Raw genomic sequence first — 17,493 nt, forward strand, 5'->3', positions numbered from 1 at the left:
CTAACCTTAGGATTATACCATCCTCTCTTATCTGTAGATATGGGTCCTTAGTGGACAGGGCCTGGATCTCCCCTACCTTTTGGCCGTGGTAATGGCTACTAGGAAGGCCGTTTTACGGGTGAGGGCAGAGATGGTTATTTTCTCCCCTAGAGCATAGTGGTCTGTACAGAGGGACCTGAGTACCAGACCCAGATCCCACGGCGGGGTGAGCTGCCTAATCGTGGGGCGCAGGCGCTGCGTGGCCTTTATAAATCTTATTACCCAGGGATGAGCAGCTAGCTGGTAATCGAAGAAGGCGCTTAAGGCTGAAATCTGGACCTTTAGCGTGCTAGGCTTAAGGCCTTTATTAAAACCTGCCTGCAAAAAACTTAGTATGCTAGGGAGGTCAGGGGTGCCTGCCACGAGATCGGACCTGCCACCCTCCAGACAGAATCTTTTCCATATCTTCCTATAGATTGCGGATGTCACCGGTTTCCTACTGGCCAGTAGGGTGGATATGACCTGGTCCGACAATCCCTTTGTCTTCAGGATGTCCCTCTCAGGATCCAAGTCGATAGATGAAGTCTTGCTGGGTTTGGATGGTAGATCGGGCCCTGGTGGATGATGTCCTTCCACAAGGGTAGCTCGACTGGATTTCCGACTGCCATGGCTCCTAGAAGGGGAAACCAGCTTCTCTTCGGCCAGTATGGAGCGATCAACATCACTCGTGCGTGGTCCTCGCGTATTTTCCTAAGCACTGCCGGTATAAGGGCCAGTGGCGGGAATGCGTAGGAGAGGGATTCTCCCCAGGTCTGACTCAGGGCATCCACACCTTCTGGGTGGTCCGTCGGATTCAGGGAATAGAATCTGGGGACCTTCGAATTCTTTCGGCTTGCAAAGAGATCTATACTGGGGGTCCCCCAATGCTGACAGAGATGGTTGAAGATTTCTTCGTTCAGTTCCCATTCTGTCGGGCGGATCCGTTGTCTGCTCAAGTAGTCTGCTACTTCGTTCTGGGAACCCTCTAGGTGTACTGCGGTCACTGATCGGACTGTTCTTTCTGCCCAAGCGAATATTTTTCCTGCTAGATCCTGTAGTGGTTGATGTCTGGGCCCTCCCTGGTGCTTCAGGAATGCCACTGTCGTCATATTGTCGGATAGTATACGGACATGACGATTCTCTAGTATCGACTGGTTCCGCCGTAGCGCTTCCCAGACCGCGTAGAGTTCTCTGAAATTGGAGGATCTGGTCTTGATGTCTACTGGCCATCTCCCCTGGAAGATTTTCCCTTCTATGTGGGCTCCCCAACCCCACACACTGGCGTCCGTGGTGACTACCACGTATGGAGAGGCTGTCCAAAATACACCCACCGGAAGGTTTCTGGACTGTGTCCACCACCGAAGGGACTCTCTTACTCATTCTGGCAGCCTTAGGGGTCTGTCTAGCGACGCTTGACTTCTGTCCCACCTCGCAAGGATCTCTTTCTGCAGTGATCTTGAGTGGAATTGGGCCCATCGGACGCACTGGATGCAGGCCGTCATGAGGCCCAGGACCTCCATTGCCTCTCTTATGGAGCACTGACGTCTCAGCAGGTCTCTGGTTCTGGTCTGAATAGTCCTCTGCTTCTGTTCGGGTAGCCAGGATATTCTGTCGGTTGAGTCTAGGAGGACCCCGAGAAATATTTTCCTGGTTTCTGGCCTGATGTTCGACTTCTCCCAATTGATCACCCATCCAAGGAACTCCATTACCGCAGTTGCTCGGTTTCTGTCGCGAACGAGCGCTTCCCTGGATCTTGCCACCAGTAGGAAGTCGTCTAAATAGGGTATGATCACAATACCCTGATCTCTCAGGTAGGCCACTACTTCTCCCACCAGCTTTGTAAAGATTCTGGGAGCTGAGGCCAACCCGAATGGAAGACACTGGAACTGGAAGTGGCAGGTCCGTGCAGGTAAACTGACCGCAAACCTTAGCAGTCTCTGGGATGAGGGATGGATAGGGACCAGGTAGTAGGCCTTCTTTAGGTCTAGGGTGCACATGACGGCGTCCCGATCTATCAGGAGGGTTGCGGATCGGACCGATTCCATCCGGAATCTCTTGAAATTGACCCAGGAATTTAGTGGTTTCAGGTTTATGATGGTACGGGCCTCGCCAGACGGTTTTGTGATCGAGAACAGGGACGAATAGTGCCCTTTCCCTCTTTCTGACGGGGGAACTGGTACTATGACCTTTGATTTTACCATGTCCTGTAGATCCGTCCACATTGCGGAGTCCTCCAGGACGACAGTGGAGGTAATATATCTTTCGGGGGGAGGTGAATAAAGCTCTATATTGTAGCCCTCCGCGATGGTTCTGAGGACCCACTGATTGTGGGTGACTCGGGACCAGTTTGTTGCGAAGTGGCGAAGTCTCCCCCCCAATACCTATGGCGTCATTGCCTCCTCGATCTAGAGGTTGATGTGAATGGAGGACCTCTGTCCCTCCCGGTCTGGCTGAAGGAGCCCTTATAGGAGCCTCTACTGGACCTTGCCCGACCCCTGAACTCAGTCTGCCTCCTAGAAAAGGAGCCTCTCCGAAAGGACTGGGGTGGTCTGGGTTTTTCCTCCGGGAATCCCTTCTTTTTATCGGACACCAGCTCTAGAATGTTATCTAGGGCTGGCCCGAATACCCTCAGGCCCGAGAAGGGGATGGCGCATAGCTTAGTTTTTGAAGCGTTGTCCCCCGACCAGGATTTGAGCCAGACTGCTCTTCGGGCCGCGTTGGAGAGGGAGCTGTTTCTGGCTGCAAATCTTACCGATTCGGCCGACGTATCTGATAGGAACGCCGTAGCCGATTTCATGAGCGGAAGGGATGCTAGGATGTCTGATCTAGGGGTCTTGTTGGTTAGGTGTTCTTCCAACTGCCCCATCCACAAAAACATAGACCTGGCAACCGAGGTGGCTGCTATGTTGGCCCTAATAAGAGCCGCCGACGTCTCCCATGCTCTTTTTAATAAGACGTCTGCCTTCCTATCCATCGGGTCTCGAAGACCTGATGAGTCCTCGAATGGGATAGCCGTCTTTTTGGTAACCTTAGCGACTGGGACATCTATTTTAGGAATTTCCTCCCATGCCCGGGTTTCCTCAGGATCAAAAGGCAGTCTGCTTCTAAAGTCTCGGGAGAGCGTCAGTCGACGCTCTGCCTCCTTCCACTCCTCCTGGACCATCGTTTTGATGTGTTCACTTACAGGGAACATTACCTGTCTTCGGGCCACCAGTCCTCTGAACATTAAGTCCTGCCTGGACTGTGGTTTAGGGACCTCCTCTATCTGCATAGTATTTCTGACTGCTTGGACCAACTCGTCCGTGTCCTCCAGTCTGAATAGGTATTTCCTGCTCTGATCTTGTCTATTCCCCCGGATCTCGCCTCCTTCTTCCTGATCCGAATCCCGGAATTCGGACTCCTCACTAGCGCTTCCTTCCGACTCTGGGTCCGCTTCCCACCTTGAACGTTTGCGACTCGGCCCTGGGCTGGGGGACTGACGCCGTGCGAGGCTGGATGTAGAGGCCCGAACTTCCTCCCTTATCAGCGATCTCATTTCGGCTAGGAGGGATGGCTGTTCCTCGCCTACGACCCTTGAGGTACAGGGTCCGCATAAGGTCTTGTTATATGCGTCTGGCAGCTTTACCCTGCATACTGGGCATCTGACCGATTTGGAGGTGGCCTTTGCCAGGTCCTTCGCCCCCGAGGGGGATTCTGTCGGGGCTCCCTTCTCCTAATAATACAGAAGGGGCACCTACTCAGATCTGGGTTGGGGTAATGGGTGGGGGAGGGTGGTCTGCGCTATGCGCACTTACCCCTCCACCTGCTGGAGCGACCCCTTCCATCCTGGCGCGGTCCGCAGGGCGCTATGGACCTCCGAAGCGTGCTCCCTGGATCTCCAGAAGCGCGCTCTGTGCCTTAGGAGCGCGCGCTGTGGACCCCAGAGGCGAGCGCTGTCTGGCTTCAGTAGCGCGCGCTGTCTGGCTTCAGTAGCGCGCGCTGTCTGGCTTCAGTAGCGCGCGCTGTCTGGCTTCAGTAGCGCGCGCTGGGATTCAAAGGCCGGCGTCTGACGTCACCGGATGTGACGCGCGGCCTCTCGCGCTAGGCCGCCTCCTCCACTTCCTGCTCTGCGCGCGACTATGGCGGCCTCCTCCGGCCTGCCGCCGTGGGGAGCTAACCCCCATCCATCTGCGGCGGACTGCCACTCCGGCCTCTTCGCCTGCTATGGCGGACTGCGGAGGCCTCATTCCTGCCTCCCAGCGCCGGCTGCGCCAGTCATCCGTCGGTGCCCGCCCGGCCAGCCGCCTGCGGGGAGCCGACCATCACCTGCCGTGGCGGTGATTTTTTGGAGCAGAGAGCCTCCCATAGGGAGGAACGGCTCCCTCCAGGAGCGTCGTCCTGCTCCTGGCCTTTGGGGCAGAGGGGCAGAGGGGCAGAGGGACTCCCCCCCCCGGAGAGTTTCGGCCCCGGGACCTCTTGACAGGGGAAGGCTTGGACTAGCCGTACGATCCCCTGAGCCCCTCCGGTAAGCTTCTCGTGTGTCCCTCCGTGCAGGGACAGGAAAAACACTGAGGGAGAGGGGGTGGGACGTGACCTTTAACCTCTCGTGTGCTTCCTGTGTAAGGAGGAGGAGGACGTCCTCCATGGTGCTGTCAGGTGGACGTCCTGGAAATGTTTGTTTCTGAGCATGCTCTGGTGGGCTCCTGCACTACTGCATATCAGTGTTTCCCGAACTCCAGTCCTTACGACCCCCAACAGGTCATGTTTTCAGGATTTCCTTAGTATTGCCTAGGTGATGGAAGTATCATCAAGGTATCAGGTTTTCTCTCACCTGTGCAATATTTAGGAAATCCTGAAAACATGACATACATATATATCTCCTTTCTTTATAACTCTCATATCTGTTTAATGCAGGTCAGGGAGGAGATCACTCAGGAGACCTTCCACAGCCTCATCAGGAGCATGCCCAGGCATCATAGGGAGGTCATACAGGCACGTGGAGGCCACACACACGCTACGGAGCATCATTTCCTTGTCCTGAAGCATTTCCACTGACGTTGGATCAGCCTGTAATTTGATTTTCAGTATCATTCCTAATCCAGACCTCACTGGGATATTAATTTTGATTTACATTTATCACTTATATTTTATTGTTCTCAACACATTCCACTATTTAATGAATAAAGATTTGTAACTGGAATATCTTATTCAGTGATATCTAGGATGTGGCATTTTAGTGTTGCCTTTATTTTTTTGAGCAGTGTATATTATCAGCAACAATGTTTTGACCCCTAGTATAGATCCGAGCCTTTGCTTATCTACTACATGTGGACCCACAGCAGAATCCGCAGCATGTGCACATAGCCTAATATGGGATATTTATAAAAAAATAAATAAATAAATAAATAAAAATTTAACAAAAAAACCCCTGTTTTTAAAGAGTAGGTTATTTCCTTATAACACATTCCCTTTGAGTCTGACATTACACAATTTTAGTCTGTCTTTCCTTTTTTCTCCTAGATTTTAAGCACTGTCTTGTCACTCTGTAGTGTCTGGTTATGTTTGCACATGTACCCGCTGATCTGTAAAGTGTAACAGAATACGCTACATAAAGCGAGATACTGTGTGATAATGTCTATCAGCAGAGAGGGGCTGGGATTAGCTGGCCACAATATGAATAGTAAAGGGCTCCACAGCACACACATTATGGGGGTCACAAAATGCCCAATAATCATCAGTGTCCGTCACTACCTAGTGGCGGACTCTCCTTACCTTCCCTATAGTGACTGCACCCTCCCCAACACATCTGTCTACACTCAATGAATGGAGTGAGTTGCTGATAGCAGTTGTCTCCCCAGTTAAGCAAAAGGAGCACTGACAGTACTTACCATCGATGTCGGACACCACTAACATTTGCGGCTGTGACAATCCTTCCTGTAAACTGTAGAAATGGATTGTGCTGTCAAATGTGATGAAGCCAATCTTCGTCCTTGTGTTGCCAGGAAGCCTGTTCGGGAAGAAAAGAGATTGAAGAAGCCAGTGATGGTTAGTTACATGACAATTTATTTCTGTACAAGCTTGAAGTGTTATTCAAAGTAAAAAAAAGAGTCAGCGTTTGGTCATGTGCATGAGGCTGTACTCTCCATAAAGATTCCAGTGCCATTACAAAAATCCCAAGCAGAACTGTACCAGGCTGTGACCAAACGCTTTACTGCCAACAGCAGGGCACCTGCAATCAGGAGTAACTTGGGAAGCAGCATAAAGGCTTGTTCACACAGTAACAATAGGGATGAAAAAAAGATTATTCATAGTCATAAATCTGGCCTAAAAACATACTCCCGGGCAGCAGGGTGGCTTAATGGTTAGCACTCCTGCCTCGCAGCACTACGATCCTGTGGTTCAATCTGACCAATAACATTTATGGAGTTTGTATGTTCCCCTTAGGGTACCCCGGACTCTTCCCACACCAATAGGGATTTTAGATTGTGAACTTCAATGGGGACAGTAAGTGATGGCAATCCATGTCTAGCGCTGCAAAATATATGGCTCAGGCCAGTAAAGGTACGATCTTTTGATGACATTTGTGATGTAAAATATTTCTACTTTAACTTCTGGGAACACACTTTTCATATAATGAAATCATTCTATCAGTACTTCCAATCTTGTGGAATTCACTCTATCATACTGTTTTTATTTTTTAACCGTTTTCTGTTGGGTAACGGTAGACAGCAGTGACTCGCTGTGCATTTCTGGTCTTTTTGTTCAGGGAAAAGGTCCCTGTACCTTTATGACCTAGACATTCATGTCACAGACTGAACAGGGGATGTGAGGACACATTTAAAGTTCCTCACCACCCCTGTACTGACATCAGTGCAATATCTTCTCAGGATGCATCAGCCCCCAAAAAGATGCGGAGCAGCACTTCCTTTAGAGAAGGAAGGAGGATTAGACTAGGATGGCAACCGATTCAGGAAACCAAGAAATACTGAGCCGGTGAACTCTGCTGCATGCCGGAGACCTGCATTGAGGCCTCATTCACACATCTGTGAAAAAAACAGTACCGGTATCAGTGTGTCCGTTTTTACCATCAGTGTGTCATCAGTATTTAACACAGATGGATAAATAAATGACAGAGCTTCTCCTATACGTCACAGTGTTAATGACGGACAGCACACAGATTGTACACTGTGCGTCTGCTGTACCATTTATAAACGGACCCATAAACAGGTGTGTGTCCATGAGCTTTGCACAGACACAGGGTCCATGACAAACACGGAAATGTGCATAGCACCATAGATTATAATGGGTACATGCTGTATTCATGAAAAAAAAAAAAAAAAAAGACAGGATACAACATGTGCGTACCGCATAGACATCTGTATGACACCTAAGAAGATAATGGAAGTACTGACATCAAATAAACATTCACATTTATAGAGCTTCTACTCACCATTCCAGATTGTCAAGTAAAGTCTGACAAACCGTGCTCAGGTAGCCCGTCTCTATGGCATTGTGGGACACATCCAACATAAACAGGTACACAGGAGGCTGAGGGGGACGCAACTGGAAAATAAAGGGGAAAAGGTCAATTAAGCTGTACTAATTAAATGAAAACTAAGTAAAGGCATGTGCACACATGGAGTATTTGGATGCAGAAATTTGTGCACCATCTCTGCATCTCTTGGCAGAAAACACAGTACATTTTTGCAAGTGGTTTTTGGATAGCAATGAATACTATAGAGATAGACAGCTATATAAACATATAGACAGACCGACAAGACATAATTGTGCAACCCCTTCCCCCCCCTTTGACATAAAAACATAAAACTGCACACTGTGGAGTTTATTGGACAGCATTTTATAATTAAATGAAAAAAATTGACGTGGATTCTCTCTCGTTCCATTTTTTTGTAACCAGTAAACGGTTGGTCCCTGGTTGTTGGGCCGGTCCCAGCCTAAAAATACAAGACCACATCCGCCCCAGGTTTGCCCGGCTCTTCCTGATGCCTTGGTGCGTTGACAATCGAGGTAAAAAGCCCTAAGCCTCATGTCAGCTCTGAATTATGCAAAAAGACAGCTGAAACCAAAGCCCTGGTGATCGCAATGTAGAGTTGTCCATCAGACAACTCCATTATTAGCCCAGTAAGAAAAACACACACAAAAATACTTCATTGAAATATCCAGGGCTGTGGAGTCTGTAAGCCAAACCTGCGACTCCGACTCCTCAATTTCCCTTACACCGACTCCAACTCTTGTAGTACAATGTGAACATCAGACATTTAATCATTTTTGATACAATAATCAAGACATTTAGATAGAACATAATATATATTTATTGGAATACAACTTTAGAACACAAAAAAAACTAATAAATTGTAAATATGTAATATCGAATATATACATTATATATACACATATATATACACATATATATACATATATCTCACTATGTAATAAACTATGTAAGTGGCAAAAACAGTTTTCAACAAAAACATACTAAATAACATTTGTGCAGTCTATGAATTTGTTCTAAGACTTGCCTCCATCAGATCCTCCTTCATAGATGACCTAAAATCTGACCTAATAATTTTAAGGCCAGAGAACAACCTCTCTACACTAACTTGGGTTGGAGGCAATGCCGTAACCACATGGGCAACATCTCTAACAATTTCCAGTTATAAAGGAATTGCCTCATGCACAGTCAGTTTTGATGAACGGTTGAATTTTTCTTTCATTGAGAGCAAGTGAAACAGTTTGCTGAAATATGGTCAATCTGCTTGCTATAGGAGACGGAGTGAAATCTTTTTCCTTGCAGCAACGCTTTGCCTGCTCCATGTCATCCAAATACTTGTCAAAGTCAAACTCCTCATCTGATGAGGATGAAGATATGGTAGCAGTAGCACTGTCAGGACCCAAGTCCTCTTGCGAATGGCAGTCCTCCTGTAGGCCACTCATCCTAACTGCTACCTCAGTCAGAGCTTCTTTTCCTTTAGTAAGCAAGCTGTTGATCATCAAGCAATATACGATGACTCGGGTCCACATAAACAGCTGCCAGAACATTTTTTATTTTCCAATAGCTGTGTCTCTCTCCCCGTTTCATTGAAGCAGAAATGCCATCTGCGATTAAATCTCCTCTTTGGGACAGTCAAAATAGCAAGTTCTTCCACTCCCTTATGAAAATGCCAGGAGTTAAATCCTCAGCTTGTAATTTTTTTAGTCACGGTAACTAGGTGATTAAGCAATTCCTTCAATTCAGCCACCTGTGTCCATTGACCTTCATTTAGAGTTACCTGAGGGTTCGCCATATCGATAAACGGTTTTAGCCAGGATCAAAACTAGGGGGGGCAGAACCTCATACTGTTCCGCAGAATCTCATACTGCACACCTCAGCTGCTGCAGAACCTTATACTGCACACCCCTACACTTGAAAATAAAGCCTGCACCCTGAGATGTGGTGAATACAGTCTATTTATTCCAACTATCAATTGATGTGTTACTGAAGATGAGCAATGCCTGTCCTGGGCGTCCTTTTGGGCAGCTATGAGGTGTACCTGACTGGTGCTAAAAGAAAAGGAGTGTTAGTCTGTGTGCTACCCGGCTTTCATTCTTTTTGGTACAGATAAGATATGGATAGACAGATAGGGATAGATAGAGCAGATTTCTAATCTGCTTTTGCTATTGAAAACATTATCTATGAGCTCAAAAACTGAAAAACATATCCTCAAAAAACGCAGGAAAAACGCTGTGTGTGAATGTAGCCTTAGATCAGGAATAGAACAGCCATTTATAGGACATTTCATAACTTTCACAAATTCCTATGAAAAAATATTCAGCACATTCTGCATTGAACTACTGTACCCAATTTATTATATATTTTAGGAGTCGGACCGTTTTATACCGACTCCACAGCCCTGGAAATATCCTAGCTGTCATAGCAAACATCGGTGTCCAGTGATCACATCGTGGGGCGGCTGATAGGCACATAGAATGATGCACCCTCATGCCGGCGCGCGGATAATGTCACTATCAGATTGACAATGGCATTTAAGACGTTTACAATTTCAGGTAGAGCTCCGCTACACACACACACACACACACACACACACACACACACACACACACACACACAGCTATTAGATGCAGATCCTGGGTATAACAGACCTTACGTGCTGGCTATGTGGTAGGCTCAACCCATGAGCCCGCTCCATACACGCACTACGGAATTGCGCAGTTAATGTACAGCAGATTCTAGGAAGGGGTTATCCTGTAAGTGTTGTATTGTCCCATTATATATCAGAGTATTCTTCACGATTCATGCTTCCAAACACTCATACTTGATTTATATACATGGTGTATTGTCGCTGTCACTCAAGAGCTTGTTGGAGTGCCCATTCATATATATTCTCATCCTGTACATTTATGGCACGTGTACGGGGCAGGTGATAAATGTATGGTAGATTTTAGTCACACCAATGTGCTCTGTATCTATCTTGGCCTGTGTCATCGTTAATAGAGCGGTAGTCAGAATTCCCTTTTATTTTTCTGGGAGTTCAGGCCCTCTCTGCACTGTCAGCAGCACACGGAGGTAAATGCAGATGTGGCCTCATATCTATGGCATCTCTTTCAGATACGTCATTAATGTACAAGTAGGGAATACTCCATTAAATATAATATTTTAAATTCAGGTCATAAGAGTAAAAAGAAAATTTTAAAAATACACAAACACACAAGGGAAATGTGTAAACTACATGAGCGCAACATTACCATGTACTCAGATGGGGCCATAAACTCAATAGTGGCATTCTGCACTTCGGGCCTCTTGTGGGGCTCACCATAGACTCTTGTTACAGGGTTGTACATAAACTCTTCAGGCACTGGGAGGATATAGGTAGAAAAGAAACGGTAAAATATTACGCTTCCTAGAGAATTCACAAAATACATCCAAGAAAGTGTCAATCCACTTACCATCATTTACTCGGTAGCACAAATTGCATTTCCATCGCCTTTGGTCCAGAAAACTGACAAATGGATTGATGTACGTCCGACAAGAGCGACATCTGACGATGGTACTGGAAGTTACAACTGGCAGTTGCTGGGAAGAGAAAGTAAAGACAAATTTATGGAAAGTCCTACAGGTGAACAACTTTATACATTTATCAACTATACTGTTTATTTCTGGGATTAAACCTTTAATCACTAGGACAAAGTGTGAGCTCCGCACCATTCTAACTCCTATCAGAGATCGCTTGAAAGCCCCCCTGATGCTGGGAGTGGTGATGGAATGGTGGTCATGCCCGTGCCTCCCCCCACTCCAGTCAACTATAGCACTTTAATTTACTACAGCGCTCTGCTTTTTTCCCCGACACCCCCAAATAAATTATTAGAGCCATAAGCCGTATGTGCGAACACTGCTCTATACAAACGAGGATTAGTTACAGCCAGATTCCACCATATTTCATGTCCCCTTACCGACAGATCTTTGAATGGATGCAGCAGGAGGCCGAGGGGCAGCTTGGCTTTATTCAGGAGCGCCTGTGTTTGAGGGATGTTGGTTAACGTACAGCGGAACAGCCTATGGGAAGGAATACGGAAAAAGCAGCAGGTTATCAGAAACTGTTTGCAGACAGAACAGCAACAGTTAATACCCATAAGAAAAGTCAATTAAAATGAAAAATATGGTAATCACATAAATTAGTAGAAAATAAGCCCTGCAAGATTATGTGCACAAGACTTTTTAAAAAGGCAGCTACGCCTGGAAACCGCTGGGAAAAACATGAATATGGTTATGCCTATGCTCAGTTTTTTTTTTTTACTGTATTAATGCAGCCACTGGGGGCTGCCATCTTACCTTTATGGCTGCTGAACACCACTTTCCATGCTCATTTACGGCAGTCCCTGGGCATAAGAGATAACAGTCGGCTCCCGACCCCATCGCTTCCATTGCAGCTGCATCAGGATTGAACTGGGCACGCCTCTGTGGGCAGCTCAATTCACAGCAGTAGGTGTGGCCAGTCGCCATCTTATTAGAGCCCAGTGCTTTCCTTTTAGCTCCATTTACACTCTATTGCAAGCCCTGGATGCTGTACTGTTCCAGCATAACGGCTTGGATGTTCACTCTGCACATACCAGCTGCAGGAGAGGAACCAGGACGAGCTGCTGGAGACCGAGCTGCTCTTCCAAAACACCCGACCAGCTGCTGCCCCTGCTCTTGTAAAACATAGGAGGAGCTGCTCCCTGCTGTTTCAAAACACTTGGCAATCTGCTGGACTTCTAATCCTCTCCTGTGTGATACTGACTGCTGAGCTGTTTATCTAATCCTCTCCTGTGTGATACTGTCTGCTGATCCGTGTATCTAATCCTCTCCTGTGTGATACTGTCTGCTGATCCGTGTATCTAATCCTCTCCTGTGTGATACTGTCTGCTGATCCGTGTATCTAATCCTATCCTGTGTGATACTGTCTGCTGATCCGTGTATCTAATCCTATCCTGTGTGATACTGTCTGCTGAGCCGTGTATCTAATCCTCTCCTGTGTGATACTGTCTGCTGATCCGTGTATCTAATCCTATCCTGTGTGATACTGTCTGCTGAGCCGTGTATCTAATCCTATCCTGTGTGATATAGTCTGCTGAGCTGTGTATCTAATCCTATCCTGTGTGATACTGTGTGCTGAGCTGTGTATCTAATCCTATCCTGTGTGATACTGACTGCTGAGCTGTGTATCTAATCCTATCGTGTGTTACTGACTGCTGAGCCGTGTATCTAATCCTATCCCGTGTGATACTGACTGCTGAGCCGTGTATCTAATCCTATCCCGTGTGATACTGCTCTCCTGAAATACTCTGTGCTGCTGTCACCCTGCTGGTTTTATGTGTGATTTACATGGTGGTATTGTGTATGAACTATATGGCGGTAATATGTGTGAAGTATATGGTGGTATTATGTGAGAGCACTATGGCAGTATTATCTGCTAAAAGGGGACCCATTCTAGGGTGGTTCTGGATGAGCACCTGCACACGGGTCAGGGGTAATAGGTGCAGTCAGGGGAGGGCTGGTGAGGCAGCTGAAGAGAGGGGTCTCATTTTTATCGTTCCTGTATGGCTACATTTCCCCCCATCCTGCTTCCCTGCGTCACCCCGGACTGCGCCTGTCGCCTCGCTTTCACACATCGCCAGGACAGGATGGAGAAGACAGGATCTGAGGAGGGTAATGGGGTCTTCGCCCGCAAAGTCTGGATCAAAACAGGCCATCTATCAGCAGGAATGTTTCCTGGATTTCTGTGGTGCTTTCACCCTGCTCCTCTCCCATATATCTCCCTCTGTGCCCCCCATAGACCAGCACACTGCTCTCCTGAAATACTCTGTGCTGCTGTCACCCTGCTCCCAGAATCCTTGCTGCCTGCCATCCTCAGTGACCGAATACCCCATTCCTCTCCTCAGATCCTGTCCTGGTGATGTGTGAAAGCGAGGCGACAGGGGCCTGTTGTATGGTGGAAGGAGCAGGGTGACAGCAGCACAGAGTATTTCAGGAAAGCAGTGTGCTGGTCTATGGGGGGCACCCTGTTCGGTGCCAGGGATTGTACATAGAGCGCTGTGTTTTATACACATGGATGGACCGTCTGCTTGTCTGCTCCACAGAAATCCAGGAAACATTTCTGCTGATTGATGGCCTGTTCTGATCCAGACTTTACTTGCAAAGACAGTCAGTAACTTTGCAGGCCCCATCAAAATGGCTGCTGTGTTCCTAGCTGTGATCCTCTTTTCCCTTAGCAAACACCCAGAAGGGAGAGAGGAGTAAAGGTCCTGTCACACGAAGATATCGCTAGCAATATCGCTATAACTAGTGACGTAATAGCGATATTGCTAGCAATATAGCGGTGTGTGATACTTACCTACAACCCGCTCCCCCGCTGGTTATCGCTGATCGCACAAGAACGTTCAGGACTGCGTGGAGCCGGGCGGGAGAACGCAGGATCGCCTGGTGTGACAGGTAAGTAGCGACCCCCGTCCCCAGCGATGTCGCTAGTGAGATCTGCCTGTGTGGCAGCTCACTAGCGACCACTTAGCGATGTACCAGCGATCCTGACCGCGTCATATCGCTGGTCGGGATCGCTGGTACATCGCTAAGTGTGACAGTACCTCACCACCACACCCATGTCAGCAGATTCTGCCCATAATTACTGCAGGGCAGTAATGTGAGCTAGTTGTACACTAGGTTTTTGTGCCAAATTTCAGTAGCTGCTTCCCCTAGTGTTAACAAGTGGAAATGCCAAACTTTTTAAAATTATTTTTCATATTTTGCAAAAATTAAAAACAAATGATAATTTTTAAGAAAATGTAAACATTAATTCTTTTTCAATTGCTGAAAAATTTTTTTTTGGATGGCACCTTCCCTTTAACTTTCCATTTAGAAATCAAATAAAGAAAATAAAAATTTGAGTTTTTCCACTTTTAAACAAAGTAGATCCAAAAAGATTCCGGGGATGACAAAGTCAGATCGTGCTGGCGAGTATAGTCTTCGACAGCTCACTTTGTGGCTGCAGCTCTGTCTATGCAGACGGCACAGACTGCCGAGCTCAGCGACGGGCTACAGCGGTGATGTGACGCCACTACTGCAGCCTAAACACAGAATGGATCGGAGTCGGGGAGCCAGCGTACCAGGAGATTTTGCATTACTGGAATCGCTGGGGTCCACCTTTCAGTAAAGGTTTAAGCAATGTTTTATATACACAACGATATATTTTCTGGACCTACCCCAAGAAGGCCTGTCAGATTGTAGGTCATGTCCGTTTACTAAATACTTGCATTTTTTATTAAAATACTAATTCTGGACAATCATTTCTTTAAACTTCACATTGTGCAATACATTTATTATTCCTCTTGGAAAACAGAGCGGTCCACACACACTGACACTGTCACACACAGTGACAAGTGCTGAGGAGGAGTAACAAAGCTGCAGTATGTGGAGTACTAGGAAAGGGCGTTCCAGAATGGCTTCCTTTCTAGGGAAACGGACATGTCAGCACTGATGGCCGATTCTGTGGGCAGAGTAATGTGATCGTGACCATACAGAACAATGGAAGCAGCTTACTCTGGGCTGCAGTTCAGTCTCTGGATATCTTCCTGCAGACACGGTGTGGGGGCCTTCAGGGAGGTTGGTGGTAGGATGTTCCTCTCTTGGAGAAGATTTACAGCTCGAACTTCATCCAGCTGCTGAGCTTGATGAATACTCAATCCTCCTACTGATGACACCAAATTGTTCACTCCGATGTTCGGCTACAAAAGAGAAAAGACCCGGTAGTACAGGTAGGGTGTGCAGGAAACGGCAGACGTATCACCAATGGCAAACATGTCTACACACATCTACCTAGGTAAGAAACTAGGGAAACAATGAATTTGAAGACAACAAAAGCTTCTCTAACCTGAAGAACCTAATTCTAGAGAAACTAATATAGCTGCGTGGTCCAGATCTAGGAAGCAAGAAGGCAGCCTCAAGTACAAGAAGCATGGCTGCGGAGCAGACCACACAACCTCATCTCCACCATGGGTAGTATAGGGAAAGTGTACATATGACAAGCTTTCCCGCTCGAATGACTCTTACAGATATAAAGGTAGAATGTGGGTGATTAAAAGGCACATGGTTGTCAATCAAGGTCTACTCGTACTAGAATACCCTGCATTGATGTGATACCAGGAGCGGAGCCGCACTCCTCGACAATGGCCACTACAAAGGGAACAGAACCATGCTGTTCTGGCTCCACTCAGTTTACATCAAGTTGGAGGTGAAAACAAGAGACTGGGGTATTTGCCCGCACCTATGCTAAGGTTAGTTTATCAACACCGTAAGGCCGGACAACCCCATCAAATATTGGATTATAACATATTTGTACTAAGTTTTAGAATATATGAGGCACTGTACATCCTCTGTCAGGAGCGGATTTATACCAGTAACATAACATGGTGACAAATACCTTTTTTTACACTGTAAAGACTTTTTTTTTTTTACAAGAAAAAAAAGCGTGTGCGTCTTATAGTCTGGAGAGTCCAGTGATAGAGGAGAATGCTGACACGGCATCCTCCCCGATCACAGAGAGCCACTGATCTATGTCATTGATACAGACCAGGAGAGGACGCTACTGGGATTGAATGGAGGCTGCGGGAGCTGAGCATCGAGAGGACCTTCTGCACCTGTAATTCCAACACCTTGCATGTCATGTGACGGATAACATGACCTGAAAGGTGCCTGAGTTAATCAAGTGGAAGGTCCTGCAAATGCTCAACTCCAGCAGCCTCTGCACAGGTTCCGATCACTAACTGCAGGATGTTGTGGTGGTGTGTGTGTGTATGTATGTAGCAGAGCTGTGTGTCAATTATGCACATGTAGCAGAGCTGTGTGTTTGTGAGTCTATATGTGCAAATGTAGCAGAGCTGCGAGTGTCTATGTGTATGTAGCAGAGATGTACGTGTGTTGTGTGTATAACACTGCACAGATACACTAACAATAGATTACTTCCCTATATTACCATAGTACATTAAAATTACCATAATTGATCCCTCCACTTTATACGGCAAGGGAAATTTTAACAACTAGGAAAAAATGTTTTTGCCATTTTCTGCTGTCTAAACCTGGGGTGCGTTTTATGGTAATATGCATCTTATAGTCTGAAAAATACAGTAATAGACTGTGATGGTCTTCTATCTAAAGCAGTGTTCCCCCCCAGGTCATGTTTTCAGGATTTCCTTAATACTGCCAAAGTGATGCAATTATGACCCGTTGGTGGCTCTTGAGGAGAGGAGTTTGGGAACACTACTCTAAAGCAATGTAATGATTGCAGCCGGGTAGATAGCCGCCGTATTCTACCTGTGACAGCGGTTGGGGTCTGTTGGGATACTGCTGGCTGGTGGGCGCTAATCCTTGGCCACTTGCTGGGAAAACATTCTGGTAGCCCGGTGGTAATGATGGGTATGCATTCCTTGTCATTTTAGGGTTCTGTGGTGGAGTAGGCTGAACAGGTTGAACCATCCCTACAGTATTAAAAAAAAAAAAAAAAAAAAAAAAAAAGCAGTGAAATATCAGAAAACATTTTCTACATCATTTTTTTTTCCATGTGCCCAGTATAGAGCCAACTTGTGGCATTGCAGGGACCGTTCTACACAAAGCTTCTTAAAAGGGAATGTGTCATCAAAAAATGGAAAAAAGCACATTTAAAATGGAACCTGTCTGCCGTTTTAGCCGACATAAGATGTGGCCACTGCCTTTCAGGGCCTATATACAGCATTCTATAATGCTGTAGATGAGCCCCAGGTCCGACCTGAAAGAAAAAAAAAAGTACGTTTTATTATACTCACCCAGGAGGGTGGTCCGGTGCGGTCCGGTCCAACGGGTGTCGCAGGTCTTGGTCCGGCACCTCCCATCTTGCGATGCCATCCTCCTGTTGTTTCATCACTCCCCAGCATTGCGCTGCACAGGCATACTTCTCTGTCCTGTTGAGGGCAGAG

The 17,493-nt window shown here is 46.8% G+C and overlaps 1 protein-coding gene across 1 annotated transcript in view; it reads right to left on the reverse strand.

Annotated features, from left to right (window-relative positions):
• The window catches only part of SEC24A (SEC24 homolog A, COPII coat complex component), an 85,728-nt gene that overhangs the window by 21,710 nt on the left and 46,525 nt on the right, over positions 1-17,493 (reverse strand). Inside the window, exons 5-11 of the mRNA XM_073573753.1 lie at positions 16,856-17,019; positions 15,086-15,270; positions 11,467-11,569; positions 10,963-11,089; positions 10,762-10,871; positions 7,448-7,560; positions 5,886-6,004 (exon numbers count right to left, since the gene is read on the reverse strand). Coding sequence (XP_073429854.1) covers positions 5,886-6,004; positions 7,448-7,560; positions 10,762-10,871; positions 10,963-11,089; positions 11,467-11,569; positions 15,086-15,270; positions 16,856-17,019 — 921 coding nt within the window. The remainder of the gene's footprint in view (positions 1-5,885; positions 6,005-7,447; positions 7,561-10,761; positions 10,872-10,962; positions 11,090-11,466; positions 11,570-15,085; positions 15,271-16,855; positions 17,020-17,493) is intronic.

Source organism: Dendrobates tinctorius, unplaced genomic scaffold (assembly GCF_039654945.1).
Source record: "Dendrobates tinctorius isolate UK_male_01 unplaced genomic scaffold, ASM3965494v1 ptg000036l, whole genome shotgun sequence".
In the NCBI taxonomy this organism is placed as follows: domain Eukaryota; kingdom Metazoa; phylum Chordata; class Amphibia; order Anura; family Dendrobatidae; genus Dendrobates; species Dendrobates tinctorius.